Source organism: Nerophis lumbriciformis, linkage group LG07, assembly GCF_033978685.3.
Source record: "Nerophis lumbriciformis linkage group LG07, RoL_Nlum_v2.1, whole genome shotgun sequence".
Lineage (NCBI taxonomy): Eukaryota > Metazoa > Chordata > Actinopteri > Syngnathiformes > Syngnathidae > Nerophis > Nerophis lumbriciformis.
Window position 1 is genome coordinate 41402501 of NC_084554.2, and position 22291 is coordinate 41424791.

The 22291-nt window shown below is 37.1% G+C and overlaps 1 protein-coding gene across 2 annotated transcripts in view; it reads right to left on the reverse strand.

The window, feature by feature from the left end:
• The window catches only part of LOC133609496 (cadherin-18), a 234059-nt gene that overhangs the window by 166567 nt on the left and 45201 nt on the right, over positions 1-22291 (reverse strand). For both annotated transcript variants that reach the window (XM_061965104.2, XM_061965105.1), the window contains exon 2: positions 4549-5019. In XM_061965104.2, the coding sequence (XP_061821088.1) occupies positions 4549-4779 (231 nt within the window). In that variant the 5' untranslated portion in view covers positions 4780-5019. The remainder of the gene's footprint in view (positions 1-4548; positions 5020-22291) is intronic.

The window sequence follows — 22291 nt, forward strand, 5'->3', positions numbered from 1 at the left end:
CGGGGTTTGTTTTTGCCTCATCCCTCACTTGAAGCGTGAGAGAAGACCACTGACCTGAAAAGACCGCATAAGTCCGAAAGAGAAAGAGATGATGCAATATTATCTGCTCACAGATGCCACCTGGTGGTTGTTTAAGCGCACTACAGCTCGTGCTGGATAGTCCCACTCCTTAAAGGGGTCACGTTATGATTTTTTTGTCTATTTTTTTAAACACTACATCAGAATCACAATCAGAAATACATTTAATAATCCCTGAGGGTAAATTAAGATTTTCAGCACAATCCCATTCAAGAGCAGATAAACATTACAGGGAGACAGAACCGGATCGCTGACGGGTCTGCCAACTTCCGCCGCCCCTTACAAAAAAGGTGAGAAACAGGTAAACGCTGGGGGGATGAGAAAAAAAAAATATATTCAGTCTAAGCCTTAGCCCCTGGAGAGGGGGTCCAGACTGAGGTCAAGGAAAGAAAGAAAAACTCATAGCCATAGCACACATAAATATGCGTGCAAGAGGGAAACATCAAATAAGACAAAGGATATTAAAGACATTAAAAGAGCAGAGCTTATGCAACTAGACATTTCTACACAGCCACAAAAGTAAAACAACAACAAAAAAAGAAAGAAAAACATGTACACTGGGGTGGTCTCTGGGGTGTTCCACACATTTGTCTGCTGGGGTGGGGGGAGCATGGAGCAGACCCAACAAAGCAACCACGAGAGCCGACCCCACCCACTGCCGCCCACCAACTCTCGGCCAGTGTCCAGTCCGCATGGATGAGCCAGGATACGTCCAGGGAGACCGAGATGTCCGATACACGTTCATTCAGCCAAGACCAACCTTCTCATTGGCCTAGTGCAGTGTTGGTTGTTTACCGGTATCAAAATACATTTTGGTACCGGTACCAACATATTGGTATCGGGACAACCCTATCGCCAACTGAAACGTTTGTATAATGAAGCATATTTCCCCATAAGAAACAATGTAAACATGAGTAAAACCAACATAACAAGCCGGTAATGGCTCAACAAACACTTGTTTATCCAAACAACAACAACAACAACAACAACAGCCAGTTTAAATGTCAGTGCGTTCGCACACGCACTAAAGTCCCTTTGTTGCTCTCTAACATGTTACCAAACAAGTTGCTACAATAAAAAACAAAACATTAAAATCTTTTTCGGTACTTTATTCTCCTTCACTGTAGTAAAGGTCCCCTCTGGCATATTTTCCAAAGAAGTCCGGTCTTATCACAGTGAAAAAACCTGCTTATATAGAAAGCCTAAACACAGTAAGCACTAATCCAATTAAAAGTTGTTTTTAAGAAAATCATTCTTTCTTTTGCCTAAGGATGGTGACGCTATTGTCCTCCATTGAAAGGCTAAGCTAGCTACACAACAAATCGAGCTGACACTGCTAACATAGCATTCACACGTTTCTAACGGACTCTTACTACTTACCATTTCATTGTCTTCTCCATTGCCATAAAGCAGGGGTGTCAAAGTCATTTTAAATCGGGGGCCACATGGAGAAAAATCTACTCCCAGGTGGCCTGAACTGGTAAAATCACGGCACGATAACTTAAAAATAAAGACAACTTCAGATTGTTTTTTTTTTGTTTAAAAATAGAACAAGCACACTCTGAAATTGTACAAATTATAATGTTGTTGTTGTTGTTTTTTTACAATTACCTGTTGTGGTTAATAGTATATATACTTTATTTGTCGTTATTTATATTTTCTGCATAAATTATGTGGTAATGTTCATCAGTCAACTCATTGGTGTTAATGTTAAATCTATCAAGATTAAAAAAATATATCAAAATCAAATTACAGGATATTATTTATGTAGTTTGATCATTTTCCTCGACTGATGTACTAACATCATGTGGTTTATTTTGTACATAAGTAGCATCATCTACAAAGATACAAAAACTTTTTATTGTGACATCTAGTGGACACATTTAGAACAGCAGTTTCTTTTATTAAAAAAATTTTAAGATTGATTTTTATACTTTACAATAAAACCTGTTTGCGGGCCGTGCGTTTGACACCTCTGCCATAAATAGTAGTCATCGGGCACGCCATTTAAAGCAGTTTTTCGGGAAATCTATATTTTTTGAAGGTCTGTGGTTGAAGCAGGACTCTTCTTCGCAAACACTCAAATGATTCACAGTTAAAGGCACATTGCCACAAGTCATGAAAGTAAAACAAAAACACACTTTTTACTTCAGATGAGGCTGAACGTCTGTGTAGTGACTTGTGCTGGTTAAACCTGCGCAGTGGCCTTGTGGTTAGAGTGTCCGCCCTGAGATCGGTAGGTCGTGAGTTCAAACCCCGGCCGAGTCATACCCAAAGACTTAAAAAATGGGACCCATTACCTCCCTGCTTGGCACTCAGCATCAAGGGTTGGAATTGGGGGTTAAATCACCAAAATGATTCCCGAGCGCGGCCACTGCTGCTGCTCATTGCTCCCCTCACCTCCCAGGGGGTGGAAGAAGGGGATGGGTCAAATGAAGAGGGTACTATCAGTGGTACTTCAACTTGAACTTTAAAGCAACCAACAACAGAGCATTTTCGTCGTTGGGATTTTGTCGTAGACATGTTTTGGACTACAATCGGTCTTATAAAATGTAAAAATGACTGACTGGCGCAAGAGTGTTCGGGTGTATTTCCACCACACATGGATGTCAGCGGACAGAGCAAATTGCAAACCTGTCGTTTGGAGGAAGTAGGAAGGAAGGCAAGACTGTTTTAGAAATATCTCTGCAATGCCTCCCCGCTTTGAGTTCACATTTTCAGGACCTATGCAGATCCCAAATACAACACAGCAGGTACCGCTAGGTAAGAAAAGTTGGTTTTGCATTATCCATCCATCCATTTTCTACTGCGGGGTCGCGGGTGTTGCTGGAGCCTATCTCAGCTGCACTCGGGCGGAAGGCGGGGTCATACTTGCCAACCCTCCCGGATTTTCCGGGAGACTCCCGAAATTCAGCGCCTCGCCCGAAAACCTCCCGGGACACATTTTCTCCCGAAAATCTCCCGGAATTCAGGCGGACCTGGAGGCCACGCCCCCTCCAGGTCCGCATGGAGCAATGTTGTTGTAATATATTGAGTTGGAGGCAATAAACAGGCGAGGGGATGAAGTACGTCTCTTTACTGTAGACTTCAGAACAGACTCACAAACTCGACGTCAGGTGCGCAACACCACGTAAATCGTTGGCCAACCAAAAAGTAACCACAGTACGCTATAGCCAACATTCACCAGGAGATGGCAACAGACAAACATAGATCACTCTATTACATTCCAGTCTCTCCATGTTTTCTCGCCATGGTAACATGTGATCCACATGCACTGTGCGCTGTCTCTGTCCCTCTTGATATATATATATATATATATATATATATATATATATATATATATATATATATATATATATATATATATGTATGTATGTATGTATGTATGTATGTATGTATGTATGTATGTATGTATGTATGTATGTATGTATATATGTATATATAAGAAAATACTTAACTTTCAGTGAATTCTAGCTATATATATATATAAGAAAATACTTAACTTTCAGTGAATTCTAGTTATATATATATATATATATATATATATATATATATTTTTTATTTTATTTTATTTTATCATATATATGTATATATATATATATTTTACTATATATATATATATATATATATATATATATATATATATATATACACACAGTATATATATATATATATATATATATATATATATTTTACTATATATATATATATATATATATATATATATACACAGTATATATATATATATATATATATATATATATATATATATATATATGTGTGTGTACTATATATATATATGAAATACTTGACTTGGTGAATTCTAGCTGTAAATATACTCCTCCCCTCTTAGCCACGCCCCCAACAACGCCTCTGCCCCCACCCCACCCCGACCACTCCCCCCCACCTCCCGAAATCGGAGGTCTCAAGGTTGGCAAGTATGGGCGGGGTACACTCTGAACAAGTCGCCACCTCATCACAGGGCCAACACAGATAGACAACATTCAAACACTAGGGCCGACTTAGTGTTGCCAATCAACCTATCCCCAGGTGCTTGTCTTTGGAGGTGGGAGGAAGCCGGAGTACCCGGAGAGAAGTCACGGGTAGAACATGAAAACTCAATACAGAAAGATCCCGAGCCCAGGATCAAACCCTTCGTATTGTGAGGCACATGCACTAACCCCTGTACCAGGATTCTCACAGGAATGAGGCAAAAATACAACCTTTCTTACGTTTTCCTACGACATCAAATCTGGGTTGGCATCCCGCGGAGTTTCAATAACTTTGTAGCTTGTTAATCAGACGGAATAAAACATCCCCGCCATTATGTGGGAGGAAGTCTGCCAGATTTGTAAACGACAACACCCGCAAATGAGGGCCGCATTTACATATCAGAGGACAAGAACGCTGAGGATGCAGTCCAGCACCTGAGCACAGCACGGCCCCACTCTGCGCTACTCGGCTTCTTACCTTCCCCACGTACTGCTCCTCCGTCCCCATGTGTTCTTCTAAAACAAAGAATTGGTTCCAGATCCAGCCTCGTTTGGGCCTGTGGTGCACCTCCGTCTCCCCGGTCTGGTTCTTAGTCTGGCCCCTGGCGAGCACCTTGGCGGGCGGGCGGTGGCCGGCCCCGTCGGCCCTCTGGATGAAGCAGAGGCAGACCAGGATGGGGCAGAGACGGGAGGTGGCGGGGATCCTCATGGCGGCGTCCCGTAAGGTTATCCCAAAGCTCCCAGGCGGTGGTGCGCTCCTCCCGCCGCCGTCGCGGCAGCCGCCACCGCTGCCGGCCCGGTTTGAGCAAAACTTTAAATCCAAGATACGAAGAGAAGAACGGTCCGAGTAAATCCAGGAGAGGTCATGGCCCGGAAGCTACGATACATTTACATTATGGAGCTCCCCAGACGGAGGTGGGCACTTCTAGTGGTTCATCCCTAAGATTTCCTAGGACAGAGCAAACAGAAACAGAGTCAGCGATGGATATTACAGGCTAAATTCCCACCAATTAAAATGCGACTTGTGTGCATGTGTGATGCAGACGACTGACAGACAATTTTTATTTTTTTTTATCCTCGGGAGTGCAGACGTGACAGCGATTAGAAGGTCAGAGCGCCGCGTGCTGACTGATAGCGCTCGCTGAGGCCATTAATCAGACCGTGGCTCACGCATCAGCGCGTTCGTCGACTTTATTAAAAGTCGGCGAGAAAAAAGCTTTGATTCGGCGCCGAGTGAGCTGTGCGTCAAGTAATGAGTGGAAGGAAGTGGCATGTTGTCAGCTCACAGGAGTGGAAGAAATAAAAACATTCCAATCCGAAAGTTGTCGGCCGGATTTGGCGTCTGAACCTGCACTAAAGCATTGTTGTGTTTTGTTTTCATGCAGCCATTTGAGACATTTATGTCATTTGTAGGGTTCTGTTGATCTATTTAATCAAACTTGTTCAAAATGGTGGAAACACCAACATTAGAGACTAACTCGGACTATCTATTTGTGTATATAAATATATACAGTTAGGTCCATAAATATTTGGACATTGACACAATTTTCAGTTTTCCAGCTCTGTACAACACCACAATGGATTTGAAATGAAACAATCAAGATGTGCTTTAAGTGCAGACTTTGAGCTTTAATTAAAGGGTATTTACATCCGAATCAGGTGAACGGTGTAGGAATTACAACACATTTTACATGTGCCTTCCACCTTTTAAAAGCCTACTGAAACCCACTACTACCGACCACACAGTCTGATAGTTTATATATCAATGATGAAATCTTAACATTGCAACACATGCCAATACGGCCGGGTTAGCTTACTAAAGTGCAATTTTAAATTTTGCGCAAAATATCCTGCTGAAAACGTCTCGGTATGAAGACGCCTGCGCGTGACGTCACGGATTGTAGAGGACCTTTTGGGACAGCATGGTGGCCAGCTATTAAGTCGTCTGTTTTCATCGCAAAATTCCACAGTATTCTGGACATCTGTGTTGGTGAATCTTTTGCAATTTGTTCAATGAACAATGGAGACAGCAAAGAAGAAAGCTGTAGGTGGGAAGCGGTGTATTGCGGCAGGTGTTGTGCTGGATAACGCACACCAGCCGTAGAATGCACCCCCTGACAGTTTTGCCGGATAACACAGCCGGTGTTTCATTGTTTACATTCCCGAAAGATGACAGTCAAGCTTTACCATTGGCCTGTGGAGAACTGGGACAACAGAGACTCTTACCAGGAGGACTTTGAGTTGGATGCGCAGACACGGTACCGTCAGTACGCATGCAGCTGCGGCTTCCAAACATTTGATCGCTTGCCCGTACGTGCATGCCGCTATGTGCATGTCACGTACGTAACTTTGGGGACTTTGGGGAAATATATGTGCTGTATGAACTTTGGGGAGGTGAAAGGTACTTTGGGCTGTGGGATTGAGTGTGTTGTGCAGGTGTTTGAGTTGTATTGGCGGGTTATATGGATGGGAGGGGGGAGGTGTTTGTTATGCGGGATTAATTTGTGGCATATTAAATATAAGCCTGGTTGTGTTGTGGCTAATAGAGTATATATATGTCTAGTGTTTATTTACTGTTTTAGTCATTCCCAGCTGAATATCAGGTCCCACCCGCCTCTCACAGCATCTTCCCTATCTGAATCGCTCCCACTGCCCTCTAGTCCTTCACTCTCACTTTCCTCATCCACAAATCTTTCATCCTCGCTCAAATTAATGGGGAAATCATCGCTTACTCGGTCCGAATCGCTCTCGCTGCTGGTGGCCATGATTGTAAACAATGTGCAGATGTGAGGAGCTCCACAACCTGTGACGTCACGCTACTCGTCTGCTACTTCCGGTACAGGCAAGGCTTTTTTATCAGCGACCAAAAGTTGCGAACTTTATCGTCGATGTTTTCTACTAAATCCTTTCAGCAAAAATATGGCAATATCGCAAAATGATTAAGTATGACACATAGAATGGACCTGCTATCCCCGTTTAAATAAGAAAATCGCATTTCAGTAGGCCTTTAAGGGACCAAAAGTAGTTGGACAATTGGCTGCTCAGCTGTTCCATGGCCAGGCGTGTGTTATTCCCTCATTATTTAATTTACAAAATAGCAGATAAAAGGCCTCGAGTTCATTTCAAGTGTGGTATATTCATTTGGAATCTGGGGAGGTCATCGCTCAATATGAAGTCCAAAGAGTTTTTACTATCAGTGGAGCAAGCCATCATTAGGTTGAAAAATCAAAACAAAGCCATCAGAGAGATAGCAAAAACATGAGGTGTGGCCAAATCAACTGTTTGGTACATTCTTAAAAAGAGCTCAGCAACACCAAAAGACCTGGAAGATCACGGAAAACAAGTGTGGTGGATGACAGACAAATCCTTTCCATTTTCTAAGAGAAGACTTCACCAGAGGTTTCATCACAAGGTGTAAACCATGGGTGAGCCTCAAAAACAGGAAGGCCAGATTAGAGTTTGACAAGAAACATCTAAAAGAGCCTGTGCAGTTCTAGAACAACATCTTTTGGACAGATGAGACAAAGATCAACTTGTACCAGAATGATGGAAAGAGAAGAGTATGGAGAAGGAAAGGAACTGCTCAAGATCTAAAGCAGGGCTCACCAACCTTTTTGAAACCAAGAGCTACTTCTTGGGTACTGATTAATGCGAAGGGCTACCAGTTTGATACACACTTAAATAAATTGCCAGAAATAGCCAATTTGCTCAATTTACCTTTAACTCTATGTTATTATTAATAATTAATTATATTTATCTTTGTGGGAACACTGATCATCTTAATGATTTCTCACAAAAAATATATATAGAAACAGATAAATATCAATATGCAACACTTTATTTTTATATTTTCCCGAAGTGCACATTTTTCAAATTGAACATTTTCAAATGATCACTTCTAAGACAGTCTTGTGAAATCACAATATCCCATTTTAACTAGCTAGCCACTAACATGTTTTAAGAAAAGAGGAGAAAACACGAAAAAAATGAAAATTAAATTTTGAACCATAGTTTATCTTCAATTTCGACTCTTTAAAATTCAAAATTCAACCGAAAAAAAGAAGAGAAAAACTAGCTACCGTATTTTTTGGACTATAAGTCACAGTTTTTTTCATAGTTTGGCCGGGCTCCAGTGCGACTTATATATGTTTTTTTTCCTTTTTTATTATGCATTTTCGGCAGGTGCGACTTATACTCCGGTGCGACTTATACTCCGAAAAATACGGTAATTTGAATCTTTTTGAAAAAAATTTAAAAAATAATTTATGGAACATCATTAGTAATTTTTCCTGATTAAGATTAATTTTAGAATTTTGATGACATGTTTTAAATAGGTTCAAATTCAATATGCACTTTGTTAGAATATATAACAAATTGGACCAAGCTATATTTCTAACAAAGACAAATCATTATTTCTTGTAGATTTTCCAGAACAAAAATTTTAAAATAAATTCAAAAGACTTTGAAATAAGATTTAAATTTGATTCTACAGATTTTCTACATTTGCCAGAATAATTTTTTTGAATTTTATGCATAAGTTTGAAGAAATATTTCACAAATATTCTTTGTTGAAAAAAAAGAAGCTAAAATGAAGAATTAAATTAAAATTTATTTATTATTCTTTACAATAAAAAAAAATAATTTACTTGAACATTGATTTAAATTGTCAGGAAAGAAGAGGAAGGAATTTAAAAGGTAAAAAGTGTGTTTAAAAATCCTAAAATAATTTTTAAGGTTGTATTTTTCTCTAAAATGGTCTTTCTGAAAGTTATAAGAAGCAAAGTAAGAAAAAAAATTTAATTTATTTAAACAAGTGAAGACCAATTCTATATGAGTTTTGTCTCTCTTAGAATTAAAAATGTCGAGCAAAGCGAGACCAGCTTACTAGTAAATAAATAACATTTAAAAAATAGAGGCAGCTCACAGGTAAGTGCTGCTATTTGAGCTATTTTTAGAACAAGCCAGCGGGCGACTCATCTGGTCCTTACGGGCAACCTGGTGCCCGCGGGCACCGCGTTGGTGACCCCTGATCTAAAGCATACCACCTCATCAGTGAAGCATGGTGGTGGTAGTGTAATGGAGTGGGCATGCATGGCTGCCAGTGGGACTGGATCTCTTATATTTATTGATGATGTGACAGCTGACAAAAAGCAGCAGAATGAATTCTGAAGTGTTTCGGGCAATATTATCTGCTCATATTCAGCCAAATGCTTCAAAACTCATTGGACGGCGCTTCGCAAAGCAGATGGACAATGACCCCAAGCATACTGCAAAAGCAACCAAAGAGTTTTTTTAAGGCAAAAAAGTGGAATGTTCTGCAATGGTCAAGTCGATCACCTGACCTGAATCCCATTGAGCATGCATTTCACTTGCTGAAGACAAAACTGAAAGGAAAATCCCCAAAGAACAAGCAGGAACTGAAGACAGCTGCAGCGGAGTCGTGGCAGAGCATCACCAGGGACGAAACCCAGCGGCTTTTTGAATGAAAGAAACTGCTGTTCTAAATGTGTCCACTAGATGTCGCAATAGCAATTCTTTGTATCTTTGTAGATGATGCTACATATGTACAAAATAAACCACATGATGTTAGTACATCAGTCGAGGAAAATGATCAAACTACATAAATAACATACTGTAATTTGATTTTGATTTAATTATTTTATCTGGATAGATTGAAAATTAACACCAAGAAGTTGACTGATGAACATTATCACATATTTTATTCAGAAAATATAAATAACGACAAATAAAGATAGATTAGTATTAACCGCAACATGTAAGTGTAAAAAAAAAAAACAACAACATTATGATTTGTACATTTTAAGAATGTGCTTGTTCTATTGTTAAACAAAGAAAACTATCTGGAGTTGTCTTTATTTTTAAGTTATCGCACCATGATTTTACCAGTCCGGACCACTTGGGAGTAGATTTTATTCCATTTAAATTAGAGATGTCGATGCCGATAAATGCTTTAAAATGTAATATCGGAAATTATCGGTATCGTTTTTTTTTTTATTATCGGTATCGTTTTTTTATTTATTTTTTTTATTTTATTTTTTATTAAATCAACATAAAAAACACAAGATACACTTACAATTAGTGCACCAACCCAAAAAACCTCCCTCCTCCATTCACACTCATTCACACAAAAGGGTTGTTTCTTTCTGTTATTAATATTCTGGTTCCTACATTATATATCAATATATATCAATACAGTTTGCAAGGGATACAGTCCGTAAGCACACATGATTGTGCGTGCTGCTGGTCCACTAATAGTACTAACCTAATCTAACAGTTAATTTGACTCATTTTCATTAATTACTAGTTTCTATGTAACTGTTTTTATATTGTTTTACTTTCTTTTTTATTCAAGAAAATGTTTTAAATTTATTTATCTTATTTTATTTTATTAATTTTTTTTTTTTAAACTACCTTATCTTCACCATACCTGGTTGTCCAAATTAGGCATAATAATGTGTTAATTCCACGACTGTATATATCGGTATCGGTTGATATCGGTATCGGTAATTAAGAGTTGGACAGTATCGGAATATCGGATATCGGCAAAAAAGCCATTATCGTACATCCGTAATTTAAATCGATTTTTCTTTTTTCTTTTTTTAATAGATTGAGAATTGTTTCAGGTAAGAATCGCGTTTCATTTGAAAATCTATTTTTTTGACACCCATAATAAATATAGTTGCTATGTATTTGTTTAATAAAAATGGTTTATTTATAAATTAAATGCATTGAATACAAATAAAATGTTAACATTATTAATTATTTATATTTAGGGATGTCTGATAATGGCTTTTTGCCGATATCCGATATTCCGATATTGTCCAACTCTTTAATTACCGATACCGATATCAACCGATATATACAGTCGTGGAATTAACTCATTATTATGCCTAATTTGGACAACCAGGTATGGTGAATATAAGGTACTTTCAAAAAATAATAATAAAATAAAATAAGATAAATAAATTAAAAACATTTTCTTGAATAAAAAAGAAAGTAAAACAATATAAAAACAGTTACATAGAAACTAGTAATTAATGAAAATGAGTAAAATTAACTGTTAAAGGTTAGTACTATTAGTGGACCAGCAGCACGCACAATCATGTGTGCTTACGGACTGTATCCCTTGCAGACTGTATTGATATATATTGATATATAATGTAGGAACCAGAATATTAATAACAGAAAGAAACAAACCCTTTTGTGTGAATGAGTGTAAATGGGGGAGGGAGGTTTTTTGGGTTGGTGCACTAATTGTAAGTGTATCTTGTGTTTTTTGTTGATTTAATAAAATTAAAAAAAAAAAAACGATACCGATAATAAAAAAAAAAAATGATACCAATATTTTCCGATATTGCATTTTAACGTATTTTTCTCTATTTATATTTATAGTATTTTTTTTAATAGTTTGTATATATTTGTTTTCAGATGCTGGTTGCATCTTGAACAGCAAGTCAAGTGTTGAGATGGCCTGATGCCAAAATGGCCGCCGACTGCCAAGCAGCCAGTCAGTCACACGGTGGAGCAACACCCGTGCAACTCACTGGTAAATACTGGCTCAATTCTCCTCTGTCGGCAGAAATAATGCATATGTGATGATTGAATTTATCTCAGACGCCTCGGATAATCCCGCGCTAGGCGCCGTACTTGTTAGCGGCATTAAGGAGGCGCCGCTCTCTTTGCTGTTGTTGATGATCGCTGATTTCTGCTGCCAGCTGCAAGTTCCAGCCGGCTTAAAGCGGCCGAGGATAAACAGCCAGCAAACACGTGTAATCTGGGTGCAGATTGTCATCTGCATAGGTAAAGCAACACCCAAATCCCGCTTTTCCCCACTAATGTGATTCCCGACACAAGGCGGCGAGCGTCGATAAGACAATTACCGGGCCGAGTGTCGGAGCGCTGCGGCGAGAATATATTTTCCGGTGGTTTCTCTTCGGGGCCTCCGAGGGGCTCTCCTCAATCAGTGGCCTAATTGTCTGATGATGGTGTTGCTGTTAAGTAAAATACGTTCGGGGGAGCAATGAAATCGGCGTTCTTGTACGGAGGTCACGTGACATCTCGGCGGCGTGCACGCCAAAATGGCTCCTTTGACTTCCCGCTTTTGGGGACACAAATTGTGCAGGGAGGCTTTGATGGAGCAGCCAACGTGGTGGTTGCATAACGTTATGTAACAGGGATGACATATATTAAATGTAAGAAATAAAGTTTTTATACAGAAGATCCACAAGTCAACTTTTTTTGTGTGCTTCCTTTCCAGAACCTTCTCATGTCACCGCAGCTTCTTAAATGGACCAGAACTTCTTTCATGTAAGTCACTTTTTTTTTTTAAATAACTTTTGCCAGATTTTGCCTACATTTCAGTCTTCAGCTTATGCATCAACAGTAAAAAATTGCTGTATTTAAAAAAAATGTTTGTGTGTATTTAAAGTGGTCTTGTGGTTATTAAAAAAAAAAAATTAAATTGTACTTATTTTTTTGTTTCATGGAAGTCGCTTTTTTTTTTCAATAACTTTCGCCAGATTTTGCATAAATTTCAGTCTTCAGTTTTTGCATCAACAGTAAAAATTGCTGTTTTAAAAAAAAATGTTTGTGTGTATTTAAAGTGGTCTTGTGGTTTGTTTTGTTTTTAATTTAAATTGTATTTATTTTTTTGTTTCATGGAAGTCGCTTTTTTTTTTCAATAACTTTCGCCGGATTTTGCCTAAATTTCAGTCTTCAGTTTTTGCATCAACAGTAAAAATTGCTGTATTTAAAACATTTTTGTGCGTATTTAAAGTGGTATTGTGGTTATTTAAAAAAAAAAAATTAAATTGTACTTTTTTTTTTGTTTCATGGAAGTCACTTTTTTTTTTTCAAAACCTTTCGCCAGATTTTGCCTAAATTTCAGTCTTCAGTTTTTGCATCAACAGTAAAAATTGCTGTATTTTTCAAAATGTTTGTGCGTATTTAAAGTGGTCTTGCGGTTTGTTTGTTTTTAAATTTAAATTGTATTTATTTTTTTGTTTCATGGAAGTCGCTTTTTTTTTTTCAATAACTTTCGCCGGATTTTGCCTACATTTCAGTCTTCAGTTTTTGCATCAACAGTAAAAATTGCTGTATCTTAAAAAAATGTTTGTGTATTTAAAGTGGTCTTGTGGTTATTTTTAAAATTTTTTAAATTGTATTTATTTTTTTGTTTGTTGGAAGTCACTTTTCTTTTTCAAAACCTTTCGCCAGATTTTGCCTAAATTTCAGTCTTCAGTTTTTGCATCAACAGTAAGAATTGCTGTATTTTAAAAAAATGTTTGAGTGTATTTAAAGTGGTCTTGTGGTTATTTTTTTTTTAAAATTTAAATTGTATTTATTTTTTTGTTTGATGGAAGTCGCTTTTTTTTTCAATAACTTTCGCCGGATTTTGCCTACATTTCAGTCTTCAGTTTTTGCATCAACAGTAAAAATTGCTGTATCTTAAAAAAATGTTTGTGTATTTAAAGTGGTCTTGTGGTTATTTTTAAAAAATTTTAAATTGTATTTATTTTTTTGTTTGTTGGAAGTCACTTTTCTTTTTCAAAACCTTTCGCCAGATTTTGCCTAAATTTCAGTCTTCAGTTTTTGCATCAACAGTAAGAATTGCTGTATTTTAAAAAAATGTTTGAGTGTATTTAAAGTGGTCTTGTGGTTATTTTTTTTTTAAAATTTAAATTGTATTTATTTTTTTGTTTGATGGAAGTCGCTTTTTTTTTCAATAACTTTCGCCGGATTTTGCCTACATTTCAGTCTTCAGTTTTTGCATCAACAGTAAAAATTGCTGTATCTTAAAAAAAATGTTTGTGTATTTAAAGTGGTCTTGTGGTTATTTTTTTTAAAATTTAAATTGTATTTATTTTTTTGTTTGTTGGAAGTCACTTTTTTTTTTCAAAACCTTTCGCCAGATTTTGCCTAAATTTCAGTCTTCAGTTTTTGCATCAACAGTAAAAATTGCTGTATTTTTAAAAATGTTTGTGCGTATTTAAAGGGGTCTTGTGGTTTGTTTGTTTTTAAATTTAAATTGTATTAATTTTTTTGTTTCATGGAAGTCGCTTTTTTTTCAATAACTTTAGCCAGATTTTGCCTAAATTTCTGTATTCAGTTCTTGCATCAACAGTAAAAATTGCTGTATTTTTCAAAATGTTTGTGCGTATTTAAAGTGGTCTTGTGGTTATTTTTTTTTAAATTTAAATTGTATTTATTTTTATGTTTCATGGAAGTCGCTTTTTTTTCAATAACTTTCGCCGGATTTTGCCTAAATTTCAGTCTTCAGTTTTTGCATCAACAGTAAAAATTGCTGTATTTAAAAAAACATTTTTGTGTGTATTTAAAGTGGTCTTGTGGTTATTTAAAAAAAAAAAAAAAAATTGTACTTATTTTTTTGTTTCATGGAAGTCGCTTTTTTTTCAATAACTTTCGCCAGATTTTGCCTAAATTTCAGTCTTCAATTTTTGCATCAACAGTAAAAATTGCTGTATTTTTAAAAATGTTTGTGCGTATTTAAAGTGGTCTTGCGTTTTTTTTTTTTTTTTTATATTTAAATTGTATTTATTTTTTTGTTTCATGGAAGTTTCTATTTTTTTTCAATAACTTTCGCCGGATTTTGCCTAAATTTCAGTCTTCAGTTTTTGCATCAACAGTAAAAATTGCTGTATTTAAATCTTTTTTGTGTGTGTATTTAAAGTGGTCTTGTGGTTATTTTTATTTAATTTAAATTGTATTTAGTTTTTTGTTTCATGTAAGTCAGTGGTCAGTGGTCCGCTTGAAATCTTGTCCCACGGACCGGGGGGGAGGGGGGTGTATTTTTATTTTATTTTTTTTGTCAGAAAAAAAAACAATCATGTGTGCTTACGGACTGTATCCCTGCAGACTATTGATATATATTGATATATAATGTAGGAACCAGAATATTAATAACAGAAAGAAACAACCCTTTTGTGTGAATGAGTGTGAATGGGGGAGGGAGGTTTTTTGGGTTGGTGCACTAATTGTAAGTGTATCTTGTGTTTTTTATGTTGATTTAATACAAATAAAATTAAAAAAAAAACATTTAAATGTTTTTTTATTTCTTGTGCGGCCCGGTACCAATCGGTCTTGTGCCATTATCTTGACATAATGATATGCGCTCGGCATTAAATTTCTTAAAACCAGAAAACTTACACTAAAAACGAGTTTATTTTTCTTAATGGAAAGGCAACCGCTTGTTACTCTCGGGGTCTACTAGCCGCTCAGGCAAATCATATTGTCTAAAAATGCATTTTTCCATCGATAACATGACATCAATGTGCCAAGTGCGTGCTCTTTCAGTCAATTAGTGCGCAAGGAATATATATATATATATATATATATACATATATATATATATATATATATATATATATATATATATATATATATATACATACAGCCCGGCACCCAGCCAAATTTTTTTTTAATTGTAATTTTGAATATTTTACCTGAATGTGCATGAACTATTTCTGTTCAAAATAGTTTGAAATGTTAAATGTTTAAATATTAACTGTCCGTTTACTGTACTGTGCCGACTGTACCACTATATGAGTACGTATTTTCTCTTGTTTCATTGAAAATAAAACCGCAAAGTCCATTTGGCTGTCGTCTGTTTTAATTATGAGACACAATTGTGTCAAAGTCATGATTTTTTTTTTCATGCTTGAAATAAGAATTTATTACTTTTGAAAAAGCAGTTTTATACTCATGAGTGTTGATGACAGCTTTGCAACGGTTTATTTTCTAGTTTCAAGCCTGTTTTACTCAATATAGGTCATAAAATCTCAGCAACAAGCTGTAATATCTTACTGAGATCATTTAGGACCAAAACACTTAAAACAAGTAAAACACTCTAACATGAAATCCGCTTAGTGAGAAGAATTATCTTATCAGACAGAAAAAAAGCAAATATCACCCTTATTTGAGATATTTAATCTTACTTAGATTTCAGTTTTTGCAGTGTACTGTTTCCATCTTAAAGATCAAAACAAATGAGTTGGGAATGTCCGGCAGGCAAGATTGAAAAGCTTAACCAGATCTGCTATAATGTCTTGATCCAAGTAGTCCTTATATATTTTTTTTAAATGTAATATTTTATTTTATTATTATATCTTTGGGGCAGCACGGTGGAAGAGGGGTTAGTGCATCTGCCTCACAATACGAAGGTCCTGAGTAGTCTTGGGTTCAATCCCGGGCTCGGGATCTTTCTGTGCGGAGTTTGCATGTTCTCCCCGTGACTGCGTGGGTTCCCTCCGGGTACTCCGGCTTCCTCCCACCTCCAAAAAACATGCACCTGGGGATAGGTTGATTGGCAACACTAAATTGGCCCTAGTGTGTGAATGTGAGTGTGAATGTTGTCTGTCTATCTGTGTTGGCCCTGCGATGAGGTGGCGACTTGTCCAGGGTGTACCCCGCCTTCCGCCCGATTGTAGCTGAGATAGGCTCCAGCGCCCCCCGCGACCCCAAAAGGGAATAAGCGGTAGAAAATGGATGGATGGATGGATTATATCTTTGATTTTATTTGTATTTATTTCTAAATGAATTAACTTACCGTATTTTTCGGAGTAAAGTCGCACCTGCCGAAAATGCATAATAAAGAAGGAAAAAAACATATAAATCACACTGTAGCCCAGCCAAACTATGAAAAAAACTGCGACTTTTAGTCCGAAAAATACGATATATATATATATATATATATATATATATATATATATATATATATATATATATATATATATATATATATTTTTTTTTTTTTCTTTCTTTCTTTATTTTGTTGATGCATGCAATTTCAATCATTTATTTCACTTTTGTTTGTTTTTTATTTCTCTTAACATGTCCGACTTTTGCTTTCCTGGTGTGGATGAATGTGGTAAGCGTGTGTGGGTAAGCGGGTTGGGCTTAAGGAAATCTGTCTTATTTCATTCTGTAAAAAAACAACAACAAAAAAACGTATTCCTTATTGCCAATAGTAGTTTAGTTTTTTTCCCGATTCCTACTGCCATATTTTTTATGTAAGTTCTGCAACATAAAATGTGTCAAAGTGGGAGCAGGTTTAACAAAATTCTGCTCACAGCATGACCCCGGTTGTAACATCACAACGCTCTATTATGGGCTTGGTGCACCTGAAGGGAGCATATATGTGTTTCCTCGGTTTTGCAGAAACCTCCAACTGTTTTTCTCAGGAGACCCGATCAGGATGATGTTCAATATTTAAACTACTTGCGTCTCGAGAGAATCCTGGACTGCATTTTTTTTTTTTTAATGTCATGGAGTGTTTTTGTTTCTTGTTTTGCTGCGTCCAGCTTGTGGCCGGGGCGTCGCTGTCAAACACCCCCCAAAAAAAGCACAGTTTCTACTCTATAGTCTGCTGTTTTATTCATGCAAATAGGACTTTAAAGTCATGTAAACAACTTAAATTGGACAAGACCGAGGCAGCAGTTGGACCAACAGTACTTAGTGGGGGGCCCACCACCTGTTGCGGCTGCTAACGGCGAACACGCCGCCGCATGCTGGGCGACCACTGATGCCATACGAAAGCATAGTCCACATGTCACTGAACGACGGCAACGAGCACAGCACGGGACGCGCTTCGCTGTTCAGAGTGGACAAACATCGGAGCCACTTAAAAGCCCACCCGCCCGCTCGGTCTTGTACCTGCGTCACGTGCCGTATGAATGACCGACGCGGGGTCAAAAGTCACTCTCTTGGAGTCCACTAAGACTTGCTACTGCGGATTATTCACATTGCGCTTTTTCCGCTCAATCGGAACTAGGGGTTGTCCCGATACCAATATGTTGGTACCAGTGACGTGCGGTGAGGTTGATGGCTGGTGAGGCACTGACTTCATCACAGTCAGATTTACAAACATATGAACCCTAAAGAGTATCTTATTCACCATTTGATTGGCAGCAGTTAACGGGTTATGTTTAAAAGCTCATACCAGCATTCTTCCCTGCTTGGCACTCAGCATCAAGGGTTGGAATTGGGGGTTAAATCACCAAAAATTATTCCCGGGCGTGGCGCCGCTGCTGCCCACTGCTCCCCTCACCTCCCAGGGGGTGAACAAGGGGATGGGTCAAATGCAGAGGACAAATTTCACCACACCAAGTTTATGTGACAATCATTGGTACTTTAACTTAACTTTAACTTTATACATACAAACTGTAGCACACAAAAAAGCACATTTAATAAAAAAAAATGTTATTATGGTCTTACCTTTACTTATAAATGAAGTCCATGCGCCGCTCCTTCTGAACAAAAGCCTCTATAACTTGTTTATAGAAGTCTTCCTTATCTTTCTTCAGTTTTAAAAGTCTCTCTGTCTCAATGGAGATCTTCCTTTAATTATTACCTCCTGCTTCGATTGAAAGTCCAGTTTAAAAAAACGTTTTATTTTAGATATGTAATCCTCCATGTTAATAGTCCAGGTGAGAGGAAAAAATAAACGATCACTATCTCTTGCTGCTTGTTGTCACTTATTCTGCAGCCGAGTAGTCGCAAAAGTGATCCCTGGGATCACTAGCGCCCTCTACCACCATGAGGCGGGATTACTACGAGCCTCAGCTAGTGCGTCTTCGCAGCCGTTTTATGATTGCTCAGCACAAGAAATACGTTACACACATACAGTTGTTGACAAAATACACTGTACATTATATACCTCAGCTAACTAAACTATGGAAATGTATAATATAGTTCATATAGCAATACGGTCTCACTGCACACCAGGCCAGCAGTTAGCCGAGTCATTGCGCAATCCATGTAGAGGCACAACTGGCTGCTGACTCACCGCAAGTCTCTTCTCAGTATTTGAACGGCAAATGTGAAAATTCAGCGATTTTGAATAAAAAATAATCTAAAACTGGTGAAGTTAAATGGAAAATAACTTTATAGTATAATCACTGGATACATATAACAATTTAATTGTTTTTTTTTCTTTTTACATTTTTTTTCTTTCGATAATGGCACGTGAGGCCCCCGCCTCACCTGCCTCTCCTGACGGCACGTCACTGGTTGGTACCGGTACAAACATTTTTTTCAATACTTTTCAAAATAAAGGGGACCACAAAAAAAGTTATTATTGGCTTAATTTTAACAGAAAATCTTATGATACATTAAACGTATGTTTCTCATTGCAATCAAAGACCAATTTTTGGTCTTAAATAAAATAGTGAACATACTAGACAATTTGTCTTTTAGTAGTAAGTAAGCACACAAAGGCTCCTAATTTGGCTGTTGACGTAGTGTTGTCCCGATACCAATATTTTGGTACCGGTACCAAAATGTATTTCGATATTTTTCCGTACTTTTCTAAATAAAGGGGACCACAAAAAAGGGCATTTTTAGCTTTAAGGGTACATCAAACATATGTTTCTTATTGCAAGTTTGTCCTTGAATAAAATAGTGAACATACAAGACAACTTTTATTTTATTAGTAAGTAAGCAAACAAAGGCGCCTAAATTAGTTGCTGACATATGCAGTAACATATTGTGTCATTTATCATTCTATTATTTTGTCAACATTATTAAGGACAAGTGGTAGAAAATGAAATATTAATCTATTTGTTCATTTACTCTTAATATCTGCTTACTTTCTCTTTTAACATGTTCTATCTACACTTCTGTTAAAATGTAATAATCACTTATTCTTCTGTTGTTTGATACTTTACATTAGTTTTGGATGATACCACACATTTAGGTATCAATCCACCCCAGATCCCACCTCACTCCTACTCACTTCTCCAAAGTGGGCTGGCTCAGGGTGGAGGACAGAGTAAAACAACTTGCACTGAGCCCAGTCTATAAAATCCGCTACACCTCCCTGATACCGAAGTACATGTCGAACTACTTCCTTAACGTAAATGACCGCTATAACCACAACACCAGGGGGAGCTCCACAAACCACGTTAAACCCAGATTCCGATCTAACAAAGGTCTTAACTCATTCTCTTTCTATGCCACATCAATGTGGAATGCACTCCCAACAGGTGTAAAAGAAAGTGCATCTCTATCCTCCTTTAAAACCGCAATAAAAGTACACCTCCAGGCAACTTCAACCCTAAACTAACACCCTCCCCGGATTGCAAATAATCAAATGTTAATAATCTAAGGTAGATACTTTTTCTTATGCTTTCTGATCTCTCCCTCTCTCTCTCTATGCCCACTACTTGCTGTACATATCCTACCAAGGATGATGCAATTGTTGATGCTGATTGTTGATGACAGAAGTGTCCATATCCCACACCCCGCATTGTAAATAATGTAAATAATGTAAATAATTCAATGTATATACTCTGATGATTATCTTGTGTGATGACTTTATTACGATGTTAGTATATATCTGATAGTATATATCTGTATCATGAATCAATTTAAGTGGACCCCGACTTAAACAAGTTGAAAAACCTATTCGGGTGTTCCCATTGAGTGGTCAATTGTACGGAACATGTACTTCACCGTGCAATCTACTAATAAAAGTTTCAATCAATCAATCCGATACCAAGTCGTTACAGGATCATACATCGGTCATATTCAAAGTCCTTGTGTGTCCAGGGACACATTTCCTGAGTTTATAAACATTATATGCATTTTCAAAGAATGAAAGAAGATGTAATCATAGTAGTATCGACTAGATACGCTCCTGTACTTGGTATCATTACAGTGGATGTTAGGTGTAGATCCACCAATGGCATTTGTTTACATTGTGACGCCGGTGAGCTACGGTGTGTAGTGAAGCATGTTTAGCTATACCTCGTCCTGCAGGGATGATACTTGTAAGAAATGTATTTAATTTGTCGCCATGGAGGCGAGGATTAGTGATTTAGAAGTAGCTAAAATACTGCAGACTTTAGCTGCTAGCTAGCTATGTCTTAAAGCACCTCTTCCTGAGGGCGTTTCAGCGTTATAACTTCACCTTTATTGTTAGTTTTTAAGCCAAAATGCGTCCGTTCTCCCTTTTCTGTCTACACACTGTGTCTGCTTGTAAGTACTCCGTACGTGTGCGTTGCCGAACATACGTCTCTGCTCGTATTACGAGGAAGTGGAAGGTGCCGTACTGTCTGTAAAAAAAATATATATATTTTTCAGAGGCAGTATAGTACCATTTTTAATTCATTAGTGCCGCGCTACTGTATTAGTACCGGCATTCCGTACAACCCTAGTTGAAACACTGACAAATATTCCACAGTTGCATATTTAAAGGTGGAAAAACACGTCTGACTAAATTGTGCTCGACTTTCGCTCACATCCAGCTGTTTGCCTTATGCGCCGTCATGCTGTTTTTCCACTCTTCCGAGTAGCACGAACTGTAGCTCCCGCTGGGATGAAAGTTGGTGCCCACAAAGCTTAATGGAAGTCTTCTCACAGCCGCTCAGGGCGGACTGATTGATGTTTGGAAAGAAGTGTAAGCGTGGAACAATAACAATGGGAGAAAAAAAAATCACAAAGGTAGCAATAGTTAGTCAGCTTTTTAGTTTAGCAATAAAATACACAATTTAATTTATTATCATGATTATACTGGAACCTTGATTTACTAACTTCTCTATTTGCAAACTTTTAGACCAGGGCTGTCAAACTCGTTTTCATTCAGGGCCACATTGCAGTTATGGTTTCCCTCAGAAAGCCGCTTTTAACAATGAGTAATATATGAATATACATGTGTACATATATATATTATATTAACAATATATTTTTTGACATAAGCTGCAAAAAAAAAAATTTTTTACAATTTTACTTTAAAAACTGCTTTTATAGTAAAAGCAGTGTTTTTTGTACAGCATATAAAAAATGGAGTGAATGGAATGGAGAAACCATACCACTGTTTTTAGCGGTAAAATTCAAGCAACAAAGCTGCTTTTTTTTTTTTTTTTACTGTAAAATCTTGTTGTTTAATGTTTTTTTGTTTGTTTGTTTTTTATTGTTTTAGTGTCTTGCTGTACATGGAAAAAAAACAGTACCAAAGTTGATTTTACAGTAAAAAAAACTCAGTCGGCGGAATTTAACCGTAAAATCTATTGTCAATTTTACAGTCTACCATTTGATTGATAATTTGTTTTGAAATCATAAGTTAAGCAGATATTTCAGTACAGTATTTATCTTTATTTTAACAAAAAATATTTTTGGAATACATTATAATATAATATTTTGATTTTGATAATATTGATTTTTAAAAGATATGCAATTGCATG